A 19087-nucleotide genomic window follows, 5' to 3' on the forward strand; every position below is an offset into this window, starting at 1 on the left:
GTTTATTAAATTATACGTGTGTTTTAAATAAATAAAAAATATGAATTTAAAATACACTCACGTAAAATCAAACAGAAGAAAAAACACTAGGTATAAAGAATAGCATTCCATAGTAAAAAACACATTTCTCGTATTCCAGGCCAGACCTATTCCGCTGGACGGAGGTACCGACCAGCGACCATGTTGAGACGCTCAACCACGCGTTCGATGTTGCGCACACGCACTTGGGCATACCCAAGCTGCTTGACGCTGAAGGTATGTAATCCTTACTAATATTATAAGATGTGAAAGTTTGTATGTTTGTTGTTTTGTTTGTTATTGTTTCGCGGAAAAAATAATTTCTTGGTGACATGTTACCTACAGTAATATAGATAGAAAAATTTTACGCGAAAGACCCGGGTTCGCTACCATCCTCATGAACGCTTTTTTTTGTATTCTTTAAAAAATTAATTGACACCGTGTTCAAAGTCTATTGGATAGCTGATTAGAGAACTCTGCCTTATACATGCGTTGGCAGAGATTTATTCGGACAATTTCGGATGTATTAGTCCCAATAATGTTATAAGTAAAGAGGTGTAGATAAGTCATGACTAACCCACAATTTACGACAGTCGTCTAAGTATATATCTCTCACGATAGTGGAATTATGTCATCTTAATTTGACATCTATTCGTTTTTTAGTGTGATGTTTTTGAAGATGGAGTGTTGGGTTACCAAAACAACCTTTTGGATTACGAATCAATAAAATGTTTTTCCCTTTGCAGATGTGGACACAACCCGACCGGACGAGAAGTCGGTTATGACGTACGTGGCCAGCTACTATCACACGTTCGCGCGGATGAAGAACGAACAGAAGAGCGGCCGGAGGATCGCTAATGTGAGTGCTTTCATATCAGTTTTTATTGTTTAATGGGTTTAATTGGCCTTTGTGAAGAGGAAAGAAGGTCCTCCATCGAAGAAGGGAGGATCCTTGACCAGTCTATTTGACTGGCCGGCCGTTAAGACCCCTTTCTGTTATTATGTCCATATAAAAAAGTTCAGTTGTTGTAAATTATTATATTATGGTTCAGGTTGATTATGTTTAGTTTTTTCCTTTTGTGGTTTGTAACCCTAAAAATAGTCTTTCAAGCCCGACTTTAATCGCTCGATTCGAAGAAGAAATTGATTTGTCGAAATAGTAGACCATGTGATTGAAACTTTTCTGAAAATTTCCATAATTTTTCTTCAAAATGTGTAACTTTATTGTCATTTTTTCGCAGATTATCGGCCAACTGATGGACTGCGACGCGCGCAAAGCCGAGTACAGCCGCCTAGTGTGCGCACTGCTCGAGTGGATACGTCTGAAGATAACGGAGCTCAACTGCCGCGAATTCCCCAACTCGCTGGACGGCATCCAGCGGCTGCTGCTGGCCTTCAAGCAGTACAGGACCGTGGAGAAGCCGCCCAAGTGAGTGTACTGTTGTATAGCACAGTGTGTAGTGTACGAGTGGACACGTCTGAAGATAACCGAGTTCCCAAGTATAGGATTTATTTATTTATGATACTTTATTGTACATCTACAATGAATCGAACCGAAATGAACAAATATACAAGGAAAGTATACAATAGGCGGTATTATTGCGTAGAAGCGTGTGAAGAAATCGCCCAAGTGCAATGTGCTTGGACACTTTACACAAATAAGTGTAAATGTTAGTGTATAGTGCAAAATTTGTGCATACAAAAAAATAAATTTGTTAGTGTATTTCATAGTGCAAAATAATGTAAGGAATGGTTTATAAGTTATTAACAATATAGTGGTTTAATTTCAATTGACAATTATGCTACTCAATAATATATTGTACTCTGCTACTCCTTTGCTTGTTCTTCCTTTAAAAACAAACAATCTTTCTTATCAAGTCGTCTTTTTCTCTATTGCTAACTCTAATTATCTCTTTTCCAGATACAAAGAGCGCTCTGAGATAGAAGCGCTATACTTCGACATAAACACCATGCTAAAGAGTCTAGTGGGTGAAGCGTGGGCGCCGCTAGATGGACAGTTACCGCAGGATCTGGAGAGGGCCTGGCAGCAGTTGGAACAGGTATTGTTGGGTTTAAAACCGGTTTTAAAAGCCCGTAGTATGATTATTGATATCTAGTCGTAGAAAGAGCTATACTTGACATGTTTTTTGTGTGAAAATTTATAAACTGAAAATAAAAAGGAAAAATATCATAGCAAGATTTTGAGTAAACCATATTTTCGGGTCTCTACAGTTTCTGTTCCTTGGCAATTTTATAATGGCTAGAAATGGAAAAGATTATAAAATTTTGATATCCAAGAAATTTCTCAATTGGGCTCAAAAATGAGTTGGATGAACAATGTTAGAGGATCTGCACTTAAATTTCACTTACTTAAACAAAAGAGTGTAATAATCTTTTATTTATGAATTGTTGTTATAACTTTACAGGCTGAACACGCGCGCGAGCTTGCGCTAAGAACAGAATTACTTCGTCAGCAGAGATTAGAACAGCTCAACTACAAATTCAATACCAAGGTAAGAATTTAAAGAGATTTTTTTTTTGTTTTTACTGGAAACATAATATTCTGATACACAGAATATGTTTCCAGTAAAAATCTTTTGGACAGTAGTCATTTTTTTAACTTTTGCTGACAGAAACCGCTATTAAATTTTATATTTATGTTTTTTTATCGTTGATTTTTTCATAAGACTCATTAAGTTTAGTGAGCGTGTCCACCTACATATATTCAATTGCAAATAACTTTAAGAAATCTACAATAAATAAAAGCCACAAAAAACCGGACATGAACAATTATATCAGTTTTATAAATAAGAAAAAGCAAAGGACCCAACACAGAACCCTGTAGCACCCCCTATATAATTTGTTCCCTTCTTCCAGTCCGTCCTCCGTAAAGGCTACCTCAAGGAAATGATTCAAGTGCTATCCGACCCGCGGTACGGTTCGAACTTATCGCAAGTGGACGCCACTGTGAAGAAACATGAAGCTATATCTGCTGATATATTGGCTAGGTAAGGGAAAATATATATATATTTTTTTAATTAAGTGTAAGTTGAGAATCTTTATGGAGAAAAAATATTTAATTGAGTAGTATGATCGCATCACAAGAAAAAATCGGAAAGAGAAAAATAATTTTTGAAACAAATCCATACTAATATTATAAATGCGAAAGTAACTCTGTCTGTCTGTCTGTTACTCAATCACGCCTAAACTACTGAACCAATTTGCATGAAATCTGGTATGGAGATATTTTGATACCCGAGAAAGGACATAGGCTACTTTTTATCCCGGGAAAATGACGCAATCCCGGAAATCTTACGGGAACTGGAACTATGCAGGTTTTTCTGCACGGGCGAAGCCGCGGGCGGAAACCTAATATGATATATTTTTGTGATTTTTAAGAATAAATAGAAAGAGTTGCAAGAGTCTAATATTCTTTATTACGAAAGTGAAACTTTAGGTGCATTGGGAGTCAATTTTCAAATTTCATTTGAATTTGCTAAAGAAGTTTCACTTCTGACACGTGTATTCAGCACACACGCTCTTTTTTACTAAGTCAGAAATTTCTTGTATTTAATCAAAATTTATGCTTTCTATTTGGATTTTATTCTCGACACTTTTTCACACAAATTTTCAGGACGGAACGTTTTGAAGACCTGTCCGCCATGGCGGCAGAATTAGTAAAAGAGAACTACCACGGCGCGGAAGCTGTGTCCCGCACGGAGCAAGCTGTGCTCGCGCGCTGGAAGGAGCTGCTCGAGCTGTTGGAGCGACATCGCGGGTCGTTGGCCAAGCTGGCCCATCTGATGGCGCTGCTGCGTGAGGCGGACGCTGTTGGCCACACACTGACCGAGATGAAGGTGGGTGGGCTGGTTCAATTTGCCTCAAGGAAATCATGCTTCTTTATTTATCAGGGGACAATCATTACTTATTTTTAATTAAAATTGGACCACACGAATACCAACTTTAACAGAAAAATAATCAAAACTGGTTCACCCCAGTCAAAAAGTTTTGATAGAACAAACAAAAAAAATAGCATTGAGAACCTTTTTCTGGTTGAAAAATTATTATTATAAACATTTTGAAGTGAAACTTATTTAGGCGCGTTGAGAGTAAAATTTCAAGTCGCGTCGTCATGGCAGTACCGTGACATCAACGCGACGATGACGTCAAGGCGACGATTTTCGTATCTTTGAATCTTGATAAAGAAGTTTGACTTCTGACACACACGCTGTTTCAATCTGAAACTTTATCTCATTCGCAGGCGCAATTCGACTCCGAAGAAGTAGGCCGGCACTTAGTCGACGTGGAACGTTTGCTCCAAGCGCACGCATTACAAGAACTACAACTTGGTGCGCTAGACGAAAGTATCCAACGTCTCGTACGTCACGGCGCCGCGCTCGAGGGGCTGCCGCACTCGCTGCAGCTGCACCACCAGCTCGACGCGCTCACCAAGAGCTACCAGAGGTGGGAACAGCATCATTTTTAGTATAGTCATTGTCATTTTCAGCTTCTTCATTTTAACAACATCGTCTTCATCACCAAGAGGACAGACATCGTTATTAGTGCCGATATAATTTTCATCAACGTCGTCTTCATCATCATTAAGTTCATTATCGTCGCCACTTTCTTCATCTCTATCATTATTGATATATATTTCGTCATCGTCAATTTCACTATCATAAACAACACTATCACCATCATTATATTCGCCATCATCATCGGCAATGTCATCGCCATCGTCGTCAACATCCTCATCATCAACATAATCAACTTATTTAGTTTATGTCTACTGTTGACACTTGACACACAAGCCTCAGCAAAGAATTAGGTCATCAATCAGGTCATATTTCATATTCTGCAACAAGTGTGCCGGACGAATCATCGAAAAATTTCTAAAACCGATTGAAGAAGTTATTTTTTTGTTGTTGTTGTCCAATTAAATGCATAATTAAAAAGTTTTGAGTTAAAGTTTGAATTTAATATTTGTTTACAGTTTGGTCGCGGCGGCCAAGGACCGCAAAGCAAGGTTGGAAGACGCAAGGAATCTCTACCAGTTCCTTGAAGACCATGAAGAAGAGGAAGGTAATTGAAGAACTGATTATTTTATCTGCACTCTAGCTTGTTCAATAAGTTCTGCTCAATTGAATTAAAAATAGCGATGCTATCCAATGATTGCAAACACCTTCTAATAATTTAAATAGTTTTTAAATCGTAAATATGAGATCCTTTTCTGAGATAACAGCGAATCAACGTTTTCTGTATTTAAAACATAATTCCTTCTGATTGCTTATTTTTTTATGGTCTAAGAGCCCGTGTGAGATCGTCCTTCACCGATCTGATAACCAGAAGAGACGTATTTTTTATTAAATATTTTTTATTAACAAATATGCCTATAATTGCTTGCCTATCGTAAAAAACAAAAAATAGCCATGACCACTTTTCGATAGGCAATTATATTTCTTTCGACATAAACTCATTAGACTGACTAATTTTGCACGTTTAATAAGCGGAGCGTTGAGATAGTACTCTACACTCTCCTAACAAAAAACAAGTGACTTTATTTTATAAAAATTAACTAACCGTTATGAGGCCTGCACTTTTCAAACTTTTGTGATCTCCGCTGGGCAGTTCTTGAATTTATTCCGTTTCTTTCTTTTCTCGACAATCCTTTTGCCTGTTTTTTTTTTTTTGCATTTTTATTAACCTATCCCTATTTTCCCTCAGGTTGGGTAACAGAAAAGCAGCGCATTTGCCGTACAGAAGTAGCGGCGAAAGACGTTCGCGGTGTTCTCGCGTTACGACAGAAACATACAGCTCTATTGCATGAATTACGAGCTAGAGACTCTGTAGCGCAGCGGCATAGAGCTAAGGGACAGAGGTGAGCATAGACAATAGAGGAGTGGAGTTCTGGATGTAGGACATACCTTTTTATCATTTTTTTTTACTGACCCGACAGACGTTGTACTGTCTTCGCGTGAACTGTCAAACCCGTGAAGCTGTAATAGCTGTTAAGCTTACGCTTTTTTCTGGCGCAATTTTTTTTTGTAGGAATCAAAATGAAATATTTAAGCAGTTTTTAATATAGATGAAGAAGGTAGTTTTTGATTATTTTTATTGACTTGATAAGTGTGTTTTGTGTAGGAAGAATTGCAGAAAAGTAGCTATCCTTTCTTCTTCTTGCTGCTTTTGTCTTATTGTTCCTAAATTGACAGTAATTCCAAAACGAAAAAAATATCCTGTCTTAATATTTTACCAAAATACTTTTTTACTCTTATATTTACAAAAAACTACTTTTTCTAAAAAAAAGTTATTAAACACCATTTCTACAGTCTAATCGACGCGAAGCACCCAAAGAGTGCTGAAATCGAGCGTCGTCTGACCGCACTCAGCGAGCAATGGGAGATACTCCGTCAATTGGCTAACGACAGGGACAAAAAACTGGCCGATGCTGCTGAAGCTCATCAGGTGGGTTTTTACAGCTTTGTGTTTGAAGAGAACATTTTTATTTTTGTTTATGTAGCTCATCAAGTTAGTTAGTGCTCATATTGTAAAAGAAAATGTTGGTTTTCGTCTCGGATTGATCGATTCGAGCAATAGCGATGCAATTTTTCGCGCGTTGAGAGTAATATATCTTGGTCGCGTTATGGCAATACCGTCACGTCATGGAGAAAGGTGACGATTTTAATAAATTAAATCTCGCCAAAGAAGTTTCACTTCTGACACGTGTGCGCAGCACAAATGCTCTTTTTTGTTTTTTTTTTTCTAATATTTTTCCCCCCACCAGTTCTACGGCGATGCGAACGAAGCGGAGTCGTTCATGAAGGAGAAGCGTGCGCTCGTCGCGAGTGAAGACTGCGGTGTGGACGCGCCCGGAGCAGCCGCTCTGCTCGCTCGGCAGCGGATTGTGCACGACGAGCTGCGTGCCTACCGCGAGGAGCTGCGTGCGCTGCGGGCCGCCGCGCAGCGCCTGCGCAGCGCCGGCATACACACCCTGCAGGTGAGCGCAGCGCTGGCATACACACCCTGCAGGTGAGCGCAGCGCTGGCATACACACCCTGCAGGTGAGCGCAGCGCTGGCATACACACCCTGCAGGTGAGCGCAGCGCCGGCATACACACCCTGCAGGTGAGCGCAGCGCCGGCATACACACCCTGCAGGTGAGCGCAGCGCCGGCATACACACCCTGCAGGTGAGCGCAGCGCTGGCATACACACCCTGCAGGTGAGCGCAGCGCTGGCATACACACCCTGCAGGTGAGCGCAGCGCCGGCATACACACCCTGCAGGTGAGCGCAGCGCCGGCATACACACCCTGCAGGTGAGCGCAGCGCCGGCATACACACCCTGCAGGTGAGCGCAGCGCCGGCATACACACCCTGCAGGTGAGCGCAGCGCCGGCATACACACCCTGCAGGTGAGCGCAGCGCCGGCATACACACCCTGCAGGTGAGCGCAGCGCCGGCATACACACCCTGCAGGTGAGCGCAGCGCCGGCATACACACCCTGCAGGTGAGCGCAGCGCCGGCATACACACCCTGCAGGTGAGCGCAGCGCCGGCATACACACCCTGCAGGTGAGCGCAGCGCCGGCATACACACCCTGCAGGTGAGCGCAGCGCCGGCATACACACCCTGCAGGTGAGCGCAGCGCCGGCATACACACCCTGCAGGTGAGCGCAGCGCCGGCATACACACCCTGCAGGTGAGCGCAGCGCCGGCATACACACCCTGCAGGTGAGCGCAGCGCCGGCATACACACCCTGCAGGTGAGCGCAGCGCCGGCATACACACCCTGCAGGTGAGCGCAGCGCCGGCATACACACCCTGCAGGTGAGCGCAGCGCCGGCATACACACCCTGCAGGTGAGCGCAGCGCCGGCATACACACCCTGCAGGTGAGCGCAGCGCCGGCATACACACCCTGCAGGTGAGCGCAGCGCCGGCATACACACCCTGCAGGTGAGCGCAGCGCCGGCATACACACCCTGCAGGTGAGCGCAGCGCCGGCATACACACCCTGCAGGTGAGCGCAGCGCCGGCATACACACCCTGCAGGTGAGCGCAGCGCCGGCATACACACCCTGCAGGTGAGCGCAGCGCCGGCATACACACCCTGCAGGTGAGCGCAGCGCCGGCATACACACCCTGCAGGTGAGCGCAGCGCCGGCATACACACCCTGCAGGTGAGCGCAGCGCCGGCATACACACCCTGCAGGTGAGCGCAGCGCCGGCATACACACCCTGCAGGTGAGCGCAGCGCCGGCATACACACCCTGCAGGTGAGCGCAGCGCCGGCATACACACCCTGCAGGTGAGCGCAGCGTGCACGTTACAAAGTTATTTGAAGTAACGGAAAATGTGCTGCAGCGCTGCAAACACCTGCTAGCGCTTTAAAAGACAGGAGATGGTTTGGACAGGAAAAAGAATTTAAGTACTATGGATTCCTGACCAAGTATTGTATAAGGAGAAGACAGCGAAGCAGCGCAAAAAATCTAAAAATAACTACGACTAATTTATATTTTTCCAGTACAATAATAAACAATAGTTTTGTTGTTATCGGTACTGGAAAAATGTAAATGTACAAATTTTATGTTATAAGCTTTTTTTATACCTCCAAAAACCACGTACAAATTTTAAATTTCAACCTTCAATTTGCAGCTGCCGCTAGAAGTAGAGTCGAGTGGAGCAGTGGAGAGTGAAGAGGAGTGGGGCAGCGAGACGCGGCTGGTGCCGACGGAAGTGTGGGAGGAGGAGCCGGTGGAGAGGCTGGAGCATAGGACCGTCACGGAGGAGAGGAGTGTGCCGCAGGTGTGTTTGAGTTAGGTGTAAAAATGTTAGAGGGTAACATGTTTTTTGTTCGGCTAAAACATTTTTTTATTCAGCAAAACTCATTGAAAAAGCGCTTTTAATCGAATAAATTCATACTTTTAAATTACGCATTTTTTTATTTTATTTGGATCTTTGTGTGACTTTTAAAAAAGTATTAGGCGAAATGGTACATTTGTCGATGGCCTGTCCTGTTTTAGTGACTCAAAAAATATTGTTGATTTATTGATTTGCACCTGATTCAATTCTTTAGCAATATGAACGCAACTTTTAAATAGTTTTACCAACACTTAAATTATCTAGTCGATGTATAATTCTTCGATTATTATTTTGCCCTATCTGAACAAGATCAAAACATGCATCCATATAAAACCTACTTTCCACGATTACACATTTATTCCAGGTGAAAGCGCTATACGCGTTCAGCGGGCAAGGCATATCTATGGCGAAAGGCGAAGTGATGTTCCTCATGAACAAGACAAACCCGGACTGGTGGTCCGTGCGCAAAGCGGACCGCACTGATGGCTTCGTGCCGGCGAACTATGTGCGAGAGATCGAGCCGAGACTTGTGCCTGTAAGTATTTATACACACACACACATGCATGCGGACAAGTACACTCACACATGTGCTCGCACAAAAAATATAAATGCGTACGCACATGCATATACGAAAAGGCAAACAAACAGACACAAATTTTTACAAATTTTTTCTCGTTCGTTGAAATTTGTGTCGTCTCACATAAATTACAAAAACAGGCCTGATTTAACATTTTTAATAAAAAAAAAAAACACGAACAACACGTTTAATATTGTCAAAATATTGCCTACTGTTGCAGGTTATCAGGCATGTCAACAATTGAAACACACACACAATATTTTTTACTTTTTATTCAATTTAATATGTATAAAGAGTGTTTTGAAATAAATTTTAAGCCTCAGATAATACTTACCTCCCCTACAGGTGCAAGTGCGTCGTCCAGAAAAAGTGCGTACAGTCCAACGCGTCAAGAAGACAGTACTAGTGAAGCAAGTAGTGCCAGTTCGTAGGGCTAGTGCACCAACACGGCGTAGAGGAACTGTTCACCATGCACCACCAGCCCCGCCTGTCGCTGAGCGGATGGAGCATATTGATAAGCAGTATGGTGAGTCATCATCATCATCATCGCCCATAATATTTGTATGAGGGTACAGGCCATAATCCACCACGCTGGCCAAGTTCGAATGTCACATATTGTAGAACGTGCTGACGTTCCTTCTTTAAAAAACCTTTACTCAAATGTTGCGATAAAAACGTATTAAAATTTTGTTAATAGCATTCGATTTAATGGGGATAGATGCACCTTCAAAATTTCTTCCATCTCTTCTCTCAATATCTCTTCCAAATCCATCAAAATTTAAGTATCAAAAATTTCAAGAAAAGTTAGGAATGGATTCATTTCCATTTTATTTCACATGCTGTTATTTTTCTATTAATTTCTTTCAACCTGTATAAAACAAAATCACTCACAAACTAACACTCTAATTCACAAAGTTCTACTTTAGATAAAAAAAATCTTGGAAATACTTAAATATCTATTACACTCGTGTCTGTAACAAAATATATTAAGGCTTATGAAATTTCTATCACCTTTCACTTTACTAAAATACGCCTTTACAGACGAGCTACTCAAGCTATCCGAATCCCGTCGCGCACAGCTCGAAGACGCGATCAAGCTATACAGCTTCTTCGCGGAATGTGATGACTTCGACAAGTGGATGAAGGATAAGGAGAGGATGCTGCGTACAGATGAGAAGGATGACAGCGTGGATACCGCTAAGAGGAAGTATGAGGTGGGTAACATGGGTTTTATGAGGAACTAGCTTACCGCCCGCGGCTTCGCCCGCTTTTTCTAAAACCTAATAAATTATATACCAAAACCTTCCTCTTGAATCACTCTATCTATTAAAAAAACCGCATCAAAATCCGTTGCGTAGTTTTAAAGATTTAAGCATACAAAGGGACATAGAGACAGAGAAAGCGACTTTGTTTTATACTATGTAGTGATTAGTTGTCTTTTGGGTTTATAGGGTAGTTAGTAGGGTGAATGTTTGTGTAAGATAAGAAATTAATTCGATGATTTTTTTGGTAGTTCCAAGTATTAACCAGGAACTGAAGAAGAGTTGAATCTATTATGAAATAATATAATTAGTAGGTAGTAATTTTTACTGTGGCATAATATTATATCTAACTCATTCATTAAATGCCAAACAGAAATTCGTCACCGACCTTTCCGCTGCATCGAAGCGTCTAGAACGCATAGACGCGGCCGCAGAAGAATTAGTCGCCGCTAAGCACGGACAAGCGGCTAAAGCGACAGCACGAAGACAGCAGTTGAGACAGCAGTGGGACAGACTGCTGCGGCTCAAACAGCAGAAGGAGAAGAGTCTGGAGGGCGCGTCTAGGTGAGTGCTTAGTGCTATGTAAATACTAGGTAACAAGGGTTAAGAAGAAATAGACACTGCCGCAGAATATTTGGTGGTGAAGTATAGACAAGCGGCAAAGGCGATAGCAAAAAAGCAGCAGTAGCAGTAGCAATAAATTGCAGTATTAAAATTTTTACTTATGTTTCAAAGCAGGATTTTAACAAGGCCTTTGATTTATTGTACCATGAATTTTTTTTTTTTAAGATAGAGATATCTGAAATATTTATTCACTGGTCATTACATTGATGATGCGCGTTGTATATTCAAAATCTTTTGTTAGATTCGCGAATATATTTATTTCTAGTATTCGACTCCAATGTTTCGATTAGATTGCAGCCGGAGTTCCTCAAGGATCTCATTTGGGGTCTTAGTTTATCATTTCTTTTGTAAATAATCTAACGGTTAGTTGCATCGTTTGCTGATAGTCCCTCATAGCGTATTTTGACGCATATTTTCGTACATTATTTGCCATTTATCTGACAGCTGAGCTAAACATAACTCATCCAGAAGCGAGAATCTTTCCTTTGTCTTTGTTATGTGTTGATCTGGCGTGTTTCTTTGATGTCTCTTTCATATTATATATAGTCTTAATATGTGATTCCAGCGCTAACTTTAAACTTTTTTGTTTCAGCGTTGAGCTATTCAATCGCACGTGCGACGAAGCGCTCGACTGGATGTGCGAGAAGGAACAGCAGCTTGAAGTGAGCAGCGCTCCAGCAGCTGACCTGCGCACAGTTCAAGCGCTGCAGCGGCGGCACGCGCAGCTCGAGCGCGAGCTGGAGCCGCTGCGGGAGAAGGTGCACACGGTGACGCTGCTGGCCGACTCGTGAGTGTGTAGCCCCGCGGTGGGGGGAGGGGGGGCACGTGCACACACACACACACACACACACACGTGCAGCTCGAGCGCGAGCTGGAGCCGCTGCGGGAGAAGGTGCACACGGTGACGCTGCTGGCCGACTCGTGAGTGTGTAGCCCCGCGGTGGGGGGAGGGGGGGCACGTGCACACACACACACACACACACACACGTGCAGCTCGAGCGCGAGCTGGAGCCGCTGCGGGAGAAGGTGCACACGGTGACGCTGCTGGCCGACTCGTGAGTGTGTAGCCCCGCGGTGGGGGGAGGGGGGGCACGTGCACACACACACACACACACGCAGCTCGAGCGGGCTTATACAAGACTTTAATGACGGAAAATGACAAACATTGATACGAGTTTTTATGCATTGCTGTAGTTTAAGCACGGTGACGCTTTTAATATTAAAAATTAATTTTTATTTTTAGGGAAAAGTAATTTAGTTAGATGGTATACTACAAATAGCGTACTTAAACACGATACCAAAATAAAATCACGATAAAAAGGATTGCTTTAAAAATTATGCTGTAAAATTTGTCTGTTCCACCTTTTACCTTATCCTCAGAAAAACACAATCAAAACAGTCAGTCGTTAAAACCTTTAAAAACACATAAATACACCACCAGAACATTTCACAGTCCAAATAAATACACTTCCTTAACCATATTCTACAGAGTCAAGTCCCAATACCCGAGCGAACGAGCAAACGTCGAAGGGAGACAAAAAGAGATAGAGAGCATGTGGGTCAGATGTCAAGCGCAAGCAGCAGAGAGAAGGAGTAGGCTAGAGAGTGCGGTGGGACATCAAATATTCGGCAATAGCTCTGCGCAGCTGCAGGACTGGGTGCAGGTTAGTGTCACGTAGAGGGGATAAAAAAGTAAAAAAAAAGACGTAAGGCAACGTTCCGTTCGTTACGGAATTTCTAGATTCGGTATCCACGCTCAAGGCCCGCGATAGAAGCTATGCAATAGCTTAAAAAGATAACCTTAAACAAATTAAGTTAAGATAAGTTACCTTCTCTTCTTGAACTTCGCGTGAACTGTCAAATGACAGAACAACGTACGTCTGTTCAGCGAGTATTTTATAGGCCATACACACGTAGGGACAGCACTATACGAAGAAACGAGATGTACTTATTTCCTTCTCGCTTCTCCGTATAGCGCCGTCCCGATGTGTTCGTTGTTTGACACGTTGTTCGGCAGACGTGTGGATGGCCTATTATATTTCAGATTAAATAAATAAATAAAAGCATTGTCAGCTTAAGTAAACTGAAATGTACATTGTTTCCAAAAGTCTCACTATCTCACTCTAGTTCAATTTATCACTTCTCTTACTCTTCTTCCGAAGTTCTCACTTCATTTCTGTAGCTCGTCACTAGATGGCGTTGTAACAAATATTCTCCAGTACTAATTAGATAATTTGTGTATTTATAACAGAAAGTACGAGAACAAGTGTCATCAGACGTGACAGCCAAAGACGTGGCCACAGCGGAGGCGTTGTTGAAAGACCACCAAGAGTTGCACGATGATATTAAGGCGCATGATGATGAGTGAGTTATTTTTTTTATTCAGAGTTCGACACAGGGTTTAGGATCACAGGTTACATAAAGCATTATTCGGGATGACGTAAGAGAAAAAAAATTGGCGAAAAGTAAATATTTGTAACAGGAACGAAAATCTGTTGCATGATGTACCTACATTTTCTGGAATTAAAAAAAAATGTCCATTACTTCAAAAATACGTGACTTAATTTCTGATAACTGGTGTGGTATTACCTGTCAAGCTACCCACCCACACACTCTACCCACCCACTCCTCCTACCCTCCTACACACCCACTCACACTACCCACCCTCTCCCTCTACCCACCCACTTCCTCTACCCACCCATTCACACTACCGACCCAAACCCTCTACCCATCCAATCACACTACTCACCCTAACCCTCTACCCACCCATTCACACTATCCACCATAACCCTCTAACCACCCACTCCCTCTACCCTCCTTCTACCCACCCACTCCCTCTACCCACCCACACACTCTACCCACCCACTCCCTCTACCCACCCATTCACCCACCCACACACTACCCACCCACTCCCTCTACCCACCCACTCCCTCTTCCCACCCACTCCCTCTACCCACCCACTTCCTCTACCCACCCATTCACACTACCGACCCAAACCCTCTACCCATCCAATCACACTACTCACCCTTACCCTCTTCCCACCCACTCCCTCTACCCACCCAATCACACTACTCACCCTAACCCTCTTCCCACCCACTTCCTCTACCCACCCACCCACTCCCTCTATCCACCCACACACTCTACCCACCCACTCCCTCTACCCACCCATTCACCCACCCACTCACACTACCCACCCACTCCCTCTACCCACTCACTCCCTCTTCCCACCCACTCCCTCTACCCACCCACTTCCTCTACCCACCCTTTCACACTACCGACCCAAACCCTCTTCCCATCCAATCACACTACTCACCCTTACCCTCTTCTCCCCCACTCCCTCTACCTACCCATTCACCCACCCACTCACACTACCCTCCCACTCCCTCTACCCACCCATTCACACTATCCACCATAACCCTCTACCCACCCACTCCCTCTACCCACCCACACACTCTACCCACCCACTCCCTCTACCCACCCACTCCCTCTACCCACCCACTTCCTCTACCCACCCATTCACACTACCGACCCAAACCCTCTACCCATCCAATCACACTACTCACCCTTACCCTCTTCCCACCCACTCCCTCTACCCACCCAATCACACTACTCACCCTAACCCTCTTCCCACCCACTTCCTCTACCCACCCATTCACCCACCTACTCACACTACCCACCCACTCCCTCTACCCACCCATTACTATCCACCCACTCCCTCTACCCACCCACTCCCTCTACCCTCTTTCTACCCACCCACTCCCTCTACCCACCCACCCACTCCCTCTACCCACCCACCCACTCCCTCTACCCACCCATTCACACTACTCACCCTAACCCTCTTCCCACCCACTCCCTCTACCCACCCACTTCCTCTACCCACCCATTCACACTACCGACCCAAACCCTCTACCCACCCATTCACACTACCGACCCAAACCCTCTACCCATCCAATCACACTACTCACCCTAACCCTCTTCCCACCCACTTCCTCTACCCACCCACTAACACTACCCACCCACTCCCTCTACCCACCCACTCCCTCTACCCACCCACTCCCTCTACCCTCCTTCTACCCACCCACTCCCTCTACCCACCCATTCACACTATCCACCATAAAATATTTAGGTAAATCGGATACTACAGTAAACATTTGTGATAAATTTTCTCACACATTTACAAAAGAGATCTCAAATATTAAACACAACTGTGATTATAAATTCCTTGATCCATATACTTACATTAAAGATAGTTTAGTGTCACTAAGGCTTCAAAAAGCATCATCCAAGGATGTTGAAAAAATAATTAATAATTTAAGTTCTAATAAATCGCCTGGTATAGATAAAATAAGGGTAAAAGAGATAAAAATGTTAAAAAGTACACAGTTTATAAATTTATGTGTAGACAAAGGGCTGTATCCTGATATGTTAAAATCCGCTATAACCAGACCTATTTTCAAACAGGGAGCACATACAGATTACACAAATTATAGACCCATAGCAATATTGTCGGTTATAAATAAAATTGTAGAAAAATATATTGTCGGACAGATTAGTAGTTTTTTAGAAAAAAATAATGTATGAACGGATAACCAATATGGATTTCGGCGGGGCCGAAGCACGGAGACGCTCCTGGCACGATTCACGGTTGAAGTTAATGAGGCCCTAGACCAACGGAAGCAGGTGGTGATCGTTTTCATAGACTTCAAAAAAGCTTTTGACACTTTGGAGCACCACCAGCTGCTTCAGGCAATGGAAGAGTGTGGGGTCGTAGGGAGTGTTAGTAAATGGCTCCAGGCGTACCTTGGGAATAGAACACTTGTAACAATGGTTAGCGGGGAGGCCAGTAAGCCGGCAAAGGTTGAGTGTGGCGTGCCAACCGGCTCCGTGTTCGAACCCGTTGGATACATAATGCATGTGAACAGTATGTGCAGTGTAGTACGTGATTGCAGTATATATATGTATGCGGATGATACATGTCTACTCTATGCGCATAAAGATATGCACATATTAGAAGCTAAAATACAAAATTACTTTACAAATATAATAAAATGGGCGCACGATAATGGAATCATAATCAATATGAATTAAACAAAATGTATACATATTCGCTCACCTTATTGTAAGACTACGAATTCGCCAAAAATATTAGGTCATAATTATGAATGTCTACATATTGCAAAGAAATGTAATTGTAAAAATATTGAATTAGTGGAAGAATGCAAATACTTGGGGTTAGTTATTGATAAATACTTTTCATGGAAATCTCATATTCTTAATCTTTCGGATAGGCTGAGGGCAGTTCTTGTAAAATTTCATCAACTTAGTTTTATATTAGATAAGGCCACTATGTATATTGTGTACTATGCATTGACTGACTCACTACTTTCTTATGGATTGGCTAGCTATGGGCGCACTTTTAAGACTTACCTTGATAAAATAAAAGCGCTTCAATTAAAATTTATTAAAATATTAGCACATGAAAATGTAAAAATCCGCTGTAAAAAAAATAATGATTATTACTATTTATTTGTAGAGTGCAAGATGCTGCCTGTTCATGAGAAGGTAAAAATGTTAATAGCAATGGAACAATTTCATAATGATGAATTTAAAATCTGTATTAATAAAACAATGTCTTATAACATAAGAACTAAAAATGTATTAGAAGTGCCACATTATTGTAACTACTATGGACAGAGACATAGAAAGTACATAGTGCCAAAACTGTTTAATAGAATCCCAATGAAAATTAAGGAGAGTGGTAGGAAGGATGGAATTATTAGGAAGGAATTAAGAAGATATTTTTTAAATGCATTTGAGAGTGAGTTGATGTGTTGATGATCTGTGGCCGTTGAAATGTAACATTGTTAGTTAGAATATCAGTGTTAAATTAAATTGTAGTGTAAATTTCTTGTATTTATAAGTAAAATGGAAGTACATTTGTAAAATGGAGCTACATCTGCCAACAAATTTTTTTACAGTTTGGCAGAGTATTGTGATAATATGTATATGTGTCTTTGGTTCTGAAAAGAAAAAAAAAATAAAAAATAAATAACCCTCTACCCACCCACTTCCTCTAACCACCCATTCACACTATCCACCATAACCCTCTAACCACCCACTCCCTCTACCCACCCACTCACACTACCCACCCACACCCTCTACCCACCCACTCCCTCTACCCTCCTTCTACCCACCAACTTCCTCTACCCACCCATTCACACTACTCACCCTAACCCTCTTCCCACCCACTCCCTCTACCCACCCACTTCCTCTACCCACCCATTCACAATACCGACCCAAACCCTCTACCCATCCAATCACACTACTCACCCTTACCCTCTTTCCACCCACTTCCTCTACCCACCCATTCACACTATCCACCATAACCCTCTACCCACCCACTCCCTCTACCCACCCATTCACACTACCGACCCAAACCCTCTACCCATCCAATCACACTACTCACCCTAACTCTCTTCCCACCCACTTTCTCTACCCACCCATTCACACTATCCACCATAACCCTCTACCAACCCACTCCCTTTACCCACCCACTCACACTACCCACCCACTCCCTCTACCCACCCACTCACAAAAACGGAAAAGTAAAAAATAAAAAAGATTTGATATTATTAATAACTACATATTATTACATGTGCTAATTACTAAAACTACTTTTACTTGTTATATTTTGTCTAAATTTAATGAAAATATAATGTCCTCTTTCAGATTCAAAGAAGTGATCGGTCTCGGCAAACAGTTGTTGGCCACAAATCCAAATCTCGCAGACGTTAAGGACAAGATTCAACAGTTGGAGGCTGAGCAAAAGGCTGTTCATAAAGGTATAGAATTCTTTGATAAATTCATTTTCAGTCTTTGCATAATTATAAAGTGTGTTTAGTTCATTGTGAAGTGAAATTTGTTTAGGTGCGTAAGTGCGTAAGTAATTTCAAGGTCACGGCAATGCTGTCGTGTCATGCAGAAAGGCGACGATTTTGGTATCTCTGAATCTTGCCAAAGAAGATTCGCTTCTGACTCGTGTGCACAGACGCGCTTTTTTATTTGTAGAATGGATGAAAAATACCAAAAAAAAAAAACTATTTTGATAATTTCAAAACATTTAAATCTTTTATAAATTACGAATTAATAAGTTTCCGCATTGTATAGATACATTGTGTAATCTTTAAGGGCCGATTTTTCAATCCTTGGTTAAAATTAATCCGTCCAATAAAGTATTACACGAACATTTTAAAATGTCACCTGTAAACTGTCATATACGGACAATTAGAATACATTTTTGAAATGGTAGTTTAATACATTATTCGATGAATAAGTTTTAACCAAGGATTGAAAAATCAGCCCTAAATGTGTTTATTATAATACATCCCTAAAATGTGTTTTCTCCCACAGAATGGCAAGACAAAGACAAATATCTGAAAGAATTACTCCAACTACAAAGTTTCAACCGCGAGGCGGATCAGATCGACGCGTGTAGCGGCGCTCATGAAGCCTTCTTGGAGTATAAGGAGTATGGGGTAAGGATATTGTTATTAAGCTATTGCATAGCTTCTATCGCGGGCCTTGAGCGCGGGGACCGAATCCAGAAATTCCGTAACGAAAAAACCTCACGCTCTCCACTCCGACGGGCGGAGGTGTGGCTTGAAGGCATAGAATGTAATAGCTTTACCGCGGCAGTCCCCGAGTGCCACACGTCTTTTTTTTAGTGTTTTTGACGTGATAACG

The 19087-nt window shown here is 42.5% G+C and overlaps 1 protein-coding gene across 1 annotated transcript in view; it reads left to right on the forward strand.

Annotated features, from left to right (window-relative positions):
• The window catches only part of LOC123702520 (spectrin beta chain, non-erythrocytic 1), a 111205-nt gene that overhangs the window by 30433 nt on the left and 61685 nt on the right, over positions 1–19087 (forward strand). The window contains exons 7-28 of the mRNA XM_045650300.1: positions 140–255; positions 765–877; positions 1260–1447; positions 1940–2078; positions 2445–2531; positions 2896–3026; positions 3653–3875; positions 4280–4482; positions 5012–5100; positions 5743–5896; positions 6348–6483; positions 6803–7015; positions 8675–8824; positions 9246–9416; positions 9804–9984; positions 10500–10672; positions 11094–11284; positions 11937–12131; positions 12834–13008; positions 13596–13708; positions 18074–18186; positions 18755–18879. Coding sequence (XP_045506256.1) covers positions 140–255; positions 765–877; positions 1260–1447; positions 1940–2078; positions 2445–2531; positions 2896–3026; positions 3653–3875; positions 4280–4482; positions 5012–5100; positions 5743–5896; positions 6348–6483; positions 6803–7015; positions 8675–8824; positions 9246–9416; positions 9804–9984; positions 10500–10672; positions 11094–11284; positions 11937–12131; positions 12834–13008; positions 13596–13708; positions 18074–18186; positions 18755–18879 — 3379 coding nt within the window. The remainder of the gene's footprint in view (positions 1–139; positions 256–764; positions 878–1259; positions 1448–1939; positions 2079–2444; positions 2532–2895; positions 3027–3652; positions 3876–4279; positions 4483–5011; positions 5101–5742; positions 5897–6347; positions 6484–6802; positions 7016–8674; positions 8825–9245; positions 9417–9803; positions 9985–10499; positions 10673–11093; positions 11285–11936; positions 12132–12833; positions 13009–13595; positions 13709–18073; positions 18187–18754; positions 18880–19087) is intronic.

Source organism: Colias croceus, chromosome 23 (genome assembly GCF_905220415.1).
Source record: "Colias croceus chromosome 23, ilColCroc2.1".
NCBI lineage: Eukaryota > Metazoa > Arthropoda > Insecta > Lepidoptera > Pieridae > Colias > Colias croceus.